General features: G+C 40.9%; 1 protein-coding gene across 1 annotated transcript; it reads left to right on the top strand.

Moving 5' to 3' along the window:
- Positions 1-3,194: 3,194 nt before the first annotated feature.
- Positions 3,195-8,168, top strand: rps4x (ribosomal protein S4 X-linked). Its single transcript, XM_079184794.1, has 7 exons — positions 3,195-3,229; positions 3,820-3,897; positions 4,448-4,628; positions 5,731-5,828; positions 6,823-6,994; positions 7,083-7,240; positions 8,025-8,168. Exons 1-7 carry the CDS (start codon positions 3,227-3,229, stop codon positions 8,124-8,126), a joined length of 792 nt encoding a protein of 263 aa, XP_079040920.1. The 5' UTR covers positions 3,195-3,226; the 3' UTR covers positions 8,127-8,168.
- The last annotated feature ends 1,158 nt before the right edge of the window (positions 8,169-9,326 follow it).

Below are 9,326 nucleotides of genomic sequence, written 5' to 3'. Positions count from 1 at the left end.
TTCCTTGTGTGTGTGTGTGTGTGTGTGTGTGTGTGTGTCTTGGTCCAGCCTTGATCCCAGCTGAGTGAATGTTATTTCTGCTGTATGAAGCCCCCCCCCCCTGCTCCTCCTCCTCCTCCTCCTCCTCCTCTGAGAAGTGTCCCGGTCGAGATGTTTGAATCGTCTGAGGTTTCATTTCCTCTTCTCCTTGACGCCCGATATTGCAGATTAACCCCGGCAGAGACCTTTTGAACCCAAATGTAGCTCACAGTGATCTGGTGTCTGATGACTAAAGCTCAACTCCTCTTTTTGCTTTCAATTTAGCTTCGAAATACCACGTGGCATCGACAAAATGTCATTAAAAAAGACGTGTAGCGACCAGGAAGAGACTCAAAATGATGGCGAAGAATCATAAAACAGCTAAAAGACACAAAAAGACTACAAAGAGACCAAAACAGCTAAAAAGAGACACAAAGGGACTCACAATGACTGTGAAAATTGGTATAACAACCTTGCAGAGACGCAACATTGCTATAAATGTACACAAAATAAAGACAAAGACACCAAAACAACTGAAAAGAGACGCCAAACAACGACAAAAAGACCAAAACAATTACAAAGACACATACAAATAAATGCAAAGAGACACAAAATTACCACAAAGACACAAAAAACAATGACAAAGAGACTCAAAATAGTCATAAAGAGATTCAAAATAACTACAAAGAGACAAAACAACTACAAAGACACACAAAATGTCCACAAAGACACAAAAAACAACGACAAAAAGAGACTAAACAACAACTTTAAGGGTCTGTCAGTCTTGCTGCCCCCCCCCCACACACAATCTATAAAGACCATTTCCACGACTGCAGGGATAAACAAACGTTCTCTATTCAGATTGAAACGACCCTTCGGAGGCCGAGACTCGTCCTGACTTCTACGTCCACGTAAACCTTGGCGGTCCCGGGCAGCGGGCGCGTGAGGTGGATTTACAGGTTTTTGCCGGTGACGGCGGTGATTTGTGGCCCGCGGGGCCTCAGGGTCGTGACCAATGTTCCACCACATGAAGGCCTGCGGAGCCTCCGAGGTGAGCGGTGATATATGTGTTTGAGGGTCGATGCCGCGAGGTCCCCGCGAGGTCCCCGCGAGGTCCCCGCTCTCCTCAGCAGCGACCGCGTTCAGCCTCCAGCTCACCTCGTGGAGGTGAAGGAGACTCTGCACTGATTTATTCCGTTTTTTATTTCATCATATTTACTTCTAAACCTGTAGATTTGAGTCTATTTGTGTTTTTCTTATTAAATGAATATTATTCAAAGATGATTTTTAAGCACTTTTGCTCAGCGGCTCTCATTGTACATCTCTATATGAATATGTAAATGACTGAGATCATATTAAAATGAAATGCTTGTATTTTTGTTACGGCTCTGAGTTTGGGGGGGGGGATAAATAAAGACAATGAAAACTGAGCTGGTGTGAATGTTTTCATTGAAACAGAAGACAGACTTCAGCTGAAGCAAACACAATGAATATTAAAGGTTTTTCCAATAAAATTATTAAGTTTAACGACATCAACAGATACATGTGCGTTAAATAAAACGTAAAACAATATAGAACACGTTGAGGTTTAGTATACAGAATAACTAAATAAATGTTTAATAAAGAGTTGGTCCTTCAACATTATTGTACAAGGCTTCCATCTGCTGGCATGTGATGGTAAATACAACAACAATACATAGTTATTTCTGTTCTGTGCTCCGTTTCAAAGAAGTAATTTGTTGTTAATTTATTATGGGAAACTTTATTCCTAAATACTACGTATTCTACTTAAACACTAGACTCTCTGTGTTGCTATTATAGCATTTTAGTGGAACTAATTACTGTAATTGGAGGCGTGCAATTCATCTATTTCTTATTAGAATTAGTGCCAAATGATATAGTTATTTCCAAGAAACATCCTCGGAAATTATTAGAAATTCAAAATAAAAGAACATTTTATTTGGGAATTAAAATAATCCCACATTTTGCTTTATTATTTGTGATCAGTTGAGTTATGTTGGCAGCAAATAGAACTGGACTTTAACATTAAAGCTGAGGATTATTCTATAATAAGTGTCTTTGAGTATTATTATTATTATCATTACATAAAGGAATAAAACACACCACATGAGTGTGTCTTTATTTGACACACTTCTTTCAGTCTTTCGTCCCAAAACAGCTTTAAACTCACTATGTTCTCTGTAGACTCATTGAGGAGCTTAACGCAGTGCTGCCCTCTAGTGGTGATGGCGGGTTTTCACTGGACAGGACAGTAACTGATCACTGAAGCTGTGAGACAACACGAACAGGTCTACCGCTGAGATTCAGTGCAGGAGGAGAATGAAGTAGCAGAAGATGGAAATACACACGCGAAGTACAAGTACCTTGAATTTGTACTTAAGAGCGTACTAGTTCATTCCACCACTGGTAAAAAAAACACCCAAAAAAACAGAAGAAAACAACAAACAAAGAAGAGTAGAAACAATAAAATCATCAGAAACAACAATAGGAACAGTAAGTATTTGATATAAATATATTGTTATCTACGTAATTAATGTGATTATAACAGCTAACAAATAGAAACTGATGCTGATAATTTAAGATGAGTTTTAAATCATGATCTGGTTTGGGCGTACAAAGTTGGAAATGCACTTGAATTTGGCTGAAGTGTGTGTGTGTGTGTGTGTGTGTGTGTGTGTGTGTGTGCTGAATACAATGTAGGTTACTGGTGTTGGAGCTCTGCCTCAAAACACGTTTGTGCTTTTACATACAAAAGTATTAGCATTACACTTAAAAGCACCAAAAGAAAAAGGACTCATGCTGCATATTGATATGTCAGAATCATACAAGTATATATATATGTACTTTCACTTTATGCTCCCCTATACGTCTATTCTACTATATTTTGGAGGTAAACATTTAAACTTTTACTACATTTATTTAGAAAGTTTTAGTTACTTTGCAATTCATAATGATATATTATTATATTATTTATTATAAGTTCATGTTCCCAGCAGTATATCAAGTAATTAAAATACTTGCATCACTGAGTACAGATAAAAAAATATCGATAGTACACTAAACCGATTGGTAAGTATTCGGTAATCACATTGCGACTTTCCGTACTTTTGTCCCTCCCAGTCTGCCGTCGTCGGCCATATCATTCTAAACCGGAAGCCGGCTGGTCCTTTTCCGCGCAGACTCCAACATGGTGAGCTGTTCCTCCTCACGATTCCTCTCTGAAATAATCACTAAACATCACTTTTTGCTGCTGTAATATCGCCAACATACATGTCCTAGGTTGAAATCCCACGTCTTATTAAACGATCGATGTCTAAATTGTAACCAGAAGCATCGATGGTTGCTCTTTATAGATGACTTAAAAAATGGATCTCAAACCCCACGGCTTGTTAGCTTGACCGTGGCTATCGCTGTTAGCTTGCTACATTAACGGACAACTATTCTTCAGTGTTTGAAGCGTCGCTCTTAAATTCGCGGCACAATGAGACTTGTGAACATGTGTCGCAGCACGTTGTAAAAGTTAAACAATATACAAAGCTTTAAATAAATTCTGCTCATCGTGTGCTAACGTTAGCATGGCTAGGCCGCAGCTAATCGCCATTCATTCCTATGTTTAGCATGCCACGTTAGCATGCCATGCTAACGGCACCGATCCGAGTTTACCCTCTCTTTCCCGGGGTCTCCAGCCTCAGGCTCTGCTAAACACAAATCCACGGTTATTGTTGTGTTCTCGGTTGTTGCTCCGTCAGTTAACCGGTATATTTACCTTCTTTTCTCCAGGCAAGAGGACCGAAGAAGCACTTGAAGCGCGTCGCAGCGCCAAAGCACTGGATGCTTGACAAGCTCACTGGAGTTTTCGTAAGTCACATTTTCTTGTACTATTTTATTATTTGTTTACATATTTTTCATATATTGTTCAGTTAAGTCTCTGCACACGTTGTTGTTTCAGCTGTAAGATAGTTCTGCATGTTGGGAGTCACATGTAAAATGTTATAAAAATAGGTGGTTGCTCACTTAAGCTTAATTGTGTGTATATATTTTAATATGTACCAGAATACACGTGTGTTTCTCTACTAAAGGCCAGTCTGTGGCCCATATGTGTAGCACTTCATCTCCAGCTGACTGATAAACATTTAATATCAGAGTAAAATGTAAAGTTTTCTACTTAAATATGACCGACAGGTGTTAGCGTTATAATAGGATGTATGCTAACATCTGGCTCATGTGAGCTTCACGTCAATGCATTTCGAAAAATCAGTTATGCAACATCATGGCGGTGCAACTGTAGTAAAATCTCAGATTAAGAATGTGTATCTGTCACTACAATAACTAAGAACAGCTGTGATTGTTTCTACCACTCTAAGCATCAGCTGACTGTTATAACACTTGTTGTTGTTGTTGTTCTCAGGCTCCTCGTCCTTCCACCGGCCCCCACAAGCTGAGGGAGTGCCTGCCCCTCATCATCTTCCTGAGGAACCGCCTCAAGTACGCCCTGACCGGGGACGAGGTGAAGAAGATCTGCATGCAGAGGTTCATCAAGATCGACGGCAAGGTCCGCACCGACATCACCTACCCCGCTGGGTTCATGGGTGAGTTCACCAAGACGGATCACATCTCACGTTTACAGACGTGTCAAGAGATTAAGGAAGTCTGTACGGTGTTGTTGGATGTGTCGGTTATTAGGAGGCCGGAGGAGCGGTGACGAATATTTGGTTTTGATCAGCAATGAGCTGAAACTACACAACCTCAAACTACAACACTTGTTGTGTATTTAACTCATTATGAGAGGTCGTTGGAAGCTCGTAAACTAGTTGCACAGTAAGGGTGAAGAGCTGTTTTCCTCCAAAGTGTGACTTTGACTTTACATTCCTTCTACTTTAGTCGACTAAATGTGAGGCTTTACTTTCAGTCTTCTTCTGAGGAAAGTGCGTCTTTAGAGAGTTTATAAACTCTTATTTGTGAAGCTGTTGGTTCAGTCTTGGTTGTCGGATCTGAAACTGTCCTAGTTGGTTGTCTGACGGGTCGAGCGTCCACATATGACGCCACAGAAAAGATGGGACAGCGTGAGCTCGTCGCTGATGGATTTGAGGGGAAAGCTGCTTTATTTGTTGAACGTTATGTATATTATGGGGTTAGCTTCATGTACACAAACATTCTGCTTTACTGTTAAGATCGCAAACGAGTTGTTGTGTCTTGAACTGAGGATTTAATGGTTTTCGTCCAGACTCTCAGACGTGACGCTCACAAACAGCCTCCGTGTGGAGGTGAGGTGTTTTTTAATTTCTAAATCCACGGGAGGCATCGCAGCACGATGACCGCTGCCTGTTTATACACACTAAAAACACGACACTTGGGCCTCTTTCTATGTGTCTCTTGGTATTAATTGTGGCTGTTGGGCTGTCGCGTCTTCTCGTGGTGTTGAGTTTTATTTTGAGAGGATTCATTAGTAGCTCGAGGAGAACATCAGTGGGCTGAACGTTGTCAAATAAGACGAGATGTTGCGTTGGTGTAATTTGCATTTTGTTACAATGAATCGACTGAACACTGTTGTGTGTGTGTGACTCGGTGTGTCGGCGTTAATGGTTGAAATTAACACCACGAGATGGCAGTAAACCAGCGTCCTGCAGGTGGAATATTTAAAACAGACGCATGATGTGGATGTTAAGACCCTTTTTTTGTGTGTTTTTTCAGATGTGATCAGCATTGAGAAGACCGGCGAGCACTTCCGTCTGATCTACGATGTGAAGGGACGTTTCACCGTCCACCGCATCACCGCTGAGGAGGCCAAGGTAAGAAACGGAAGCGCCGTCTCTTTGATGCTCTTGGATGATCGCACAACGGTCGAGCTCCACCAGTAAAATATGAACGCAGAGAAGACGGGGAAACAAGGGGAGAAGTCATCGTCAGGTTCTTGTTGGATGTTCTGCCGGCTGAGTTTTGAGATTCAGACGACGGTAAACGGGTGTAATCGACATGTGAGACGAGCTTTTCAGGATTTGGTTTCTGCCTCTCAGTCAATTCTGGTTAAAGTCCTCCGCTGTGGGGAGAACAACAGACCGACGTCATTTAAATTAGACTGAATTTAAGAGCTAAACTCGAGTTTTAACTTACAAATTCACTTATTTTATCGTCTTAATTTGAGACAGAATTCAGGCGGAGCAGTGATGATATTTTTGGTTTTGATCAGCGGTGAAAATAAACGACCAATTCCTCTAAGAAGTTCTGAGCTCCTCGACTAAAACGCGTCACAAATTCATCTTTGTTTTTAAACTCTTTACTTTATTTTGTTTTTTTATTCCTACGGTGCAAAACATCTGGTGTCGTGGAAGTTAAAGGCACAAAGTGCGACAAAATTAACTGTTTGTATACGAATAAGAGATGTGAAAAAACAAGTAGTATATGAAGTACTCATAAAACGGTAAGACGACGGTAAAACAAGCAGAATTTAAATTTGTAATAACCATAAAAATAAAACATCATAAAGTAGTTTCCTGAAGGTTGAATGGTTTATTGTGTTTATCACAGCCAGAAGCTGTAAAAACAAATCTTTCTGACAGTCCTTTAACACGTCATGTGTGACGAAACGCTTCCGGCATAAAAAGCCGTCAAAACAAAGCTGAGAATTGTGATATTTCATCAAAACGTTTTAGTCTCGTTTAAAATCTCGTCCCAAATAAAGCGTTTATGAAGCTACGATTGAACAAATCGGAGAAACTTGGGCTGAACTTCAGGGTCGACTCGCTCCCGGTTCTGTTCCTAACCGGCCTCCTCTTCCTCCCGCAGTACAAGCTGTGCAAGGTGAAGAAGCTCATGGTCGGCACCAAGGGAATCCCCCACCTGGTGACCCACGACGCCCGCACCATCCGCTACGCCGACCCCCTGATCAAGGTCAACGACACCATCCGCATCGACCTGGACACCGGCAAGATCACCGACTTCATCAAGTTTGACACCAGTAGGTTCCTCGCCGCCGCCGCTCGCACATTAAGAACGAGCCGCTCGGCGTTCTCTCGCTCCTGACACGCCGTCCTCTTCCCTCCTAGGTAACCTGTGCATGGTGACCGGCGGCGCCAACTTGGGGCGTATCGGCATCATCACCAACCGGGAGCGTCACCCCGGCTCCTTCGACGTGGTCCACGTCAAGGACAGCACGGGCAACAACTTCGCCACCAGGCTCTCCAACATCTTCATCATTGGCAAGGTGAGGAAGAGTAGCAGCAGTCTGTGGATGGAACCGCTGAACTCCAACGAGTTCACTTCATTCTTTTTATTCGGGCGGAGCAGTGATGACGATTTTGGTTTTGATCAGCGGATGAGAATTCCTCTAAGAAGTTCTGAGCTCCTCGACTAGAACACGTCATGAATTCATCTTATTTAAACAATATGGAAGCTAGCTTTAAGATAACTTCTCTATGATACATAAATGTTTAATAATGTGCACGATCCCTATAAATACTAGCGTCACGTGAGGAAGTTTATTATTAGTTTTTTTTAACTGACTGCAAAGTTTCCCTTCAAATTCTTAGTTTTATCTAATATTCGGTCCAAAAACCGCCAAATTTGACAAATAAACAGTAAATTTAAACATTTGTAAAGCTGAAATTTGAAAATTTGGCATTTTTTATGCTTGAAAAATAACAATATTATCTATTGTTGCTCATTAATTTAGACATTTAAGTAGCGATAGACAATAATTTAATGTCTTTCCATGAGTCTTATCGTAATTACATCATGTTGAGATATCCTGATACACAGTTACGTAGATTATACTCTTATATATATCTTAATATTATACATTTATTGAATTGTCAGAAACGTGCCTTTATTGTTACTAAGATATGAAAGATTTTAAATATCCAGTCTCTATAAATAGTGAAGGGATGCTGCAGCATTCACGGGTTAAACCTGCATTCTTGTACCCGCCCCCTTTCTAATTATGCCCCGCCCCTTTCCTCTCTTGCCCCGCCTCCTTTCCTCCTCTCCAGGGCAACAAGCCGTGGGTGTCCCTGCCCAGAGGGAAGGGAATCCGTCTGACCATCGCTGAGGAGAGAGACAAGAGGCTCGCCGCCAAGCAGGGCAGCAGCTAAACGCGCCAAGGGCAGAAAATAAAACTGTTATTTACAAAAACACTCGCTTGTTGTTCTGGTTTTTATTCTTTAACGTTCGTTTAACGCCCGAGACTTCCTGCTGAACGTCTGCAGGGAAGACGGTTTGATGCATTTTTATCCAAATTCGCTTTAACTTTAAGATTTTATTTTAATTTGGTTTGAAATGAAAGTGACTTTTATTCAGTCCGGAGAAACCAAACGACTGTTTGAGACTCTTAACAGTATTTAAGGTATTTAATTATGAGGTAGTTGTACTTTGAGTATTTCATTTCTTACTACTTTATACTTTTACATCTCACATTTAAATATTGTACTTTTTTATTCCAGCACATTTATTTCAACTTTAGTCACGTTCTATTTATTATTAACACAAAATATAATCAAATAAATCAGTTTTATTATTAATAAACAGTTTATTGATCCATTAAGCAGCTCAGCAGTAGAACAATGAGCTGCTTCACTGCTGATTCATCGTATATTTGACTGAAATGGATCATTTTGCATCAGAACTTTTACTTTCTTGTACTTTTAAGTGTATTTTGATGCAAATACTTTTGGTCATACTTGTTGGCAGCGTCTCAGAATGCTGATCCAGGACCAGGTTTCATAACCCTTTTATGTTAATTAATTTAGGATTTATCTTAAATGTGACTTAATTATGAAAAGAGTGATTTAGTTTATTGTCCGGTAAATAGAAACCTAATAGTCTGTTTGTTGTTTTTTGAGTAAATCTGAAGCGAAAGAATCGTATTAATTATATTTCTATTATTTTAATGATCTCTGCTGGTAAATGAACCAACGATCCGTCGCTCACCTGGAGGCAGCTCATCCTCCCTCCTTCCCTCCCTCCTTAATCCCTCTTTCCTCTCGTCTCTCCGTCATGATGCATCCATCTGTCCTCTTAATCCCTCTTTCCTTTCTCTCGTCTCGTCCTCTGTAATCCCTCCCTCCCTCCTACCTTCTGTCTCCTATCCCTCTGTTTCTTCCCTTCCTCCTTTGCATCTTTCCTTTCATAATTTAGTTCCCTCCTCTTTTCTGGCCCCCTCACATCCTTCCTTACCTGCATTGATTCCTACCATCTCTTTCCTAGCTCCCTCTTTTTACCTTCTTCCCATCTTGCATCCTCCATGACCTTCCTTCCTTCCTCAGATTGATTCCTATCCCTCCTTCCTCTACCTT

Source organism: Pholis gunnellus (assembly GCF_910591455.1).
Source record: "Pholis gunnellus genome assembly, chromosome: 23".
Lineage (NCBI taxonomy): Eukaryota > Metazoa > Chordata > Actinopteri > Perciformes > Pholidae > Pholis > Pholis gunnellus.
This window is presented reverse-complemented; position numbering and strand designations above follow the sequence as displayed.

What these genes read in the sequence shown, in the direction of transcription:
- rps4x (XM_079184794.1), top strand. An exon ending in CTTCATCAAGTTTGACACCA is followed by an intron (nt 6,995 to 7,082) that starts GTAGGTTCCTCG and finishes CTTCCCTCCTAG; the next exon opens with GTAACCTGTGCATGGTGACC. An exon ending in ACATCTTCATCATTGGCAAG is followed by an intron (nt 7,241 to 8,024) that starts GTGAGGAAGAGT and finishes CCTCCTCTCCAG; the next exon opens with GGCAACAAGCCGTGGGTGTC.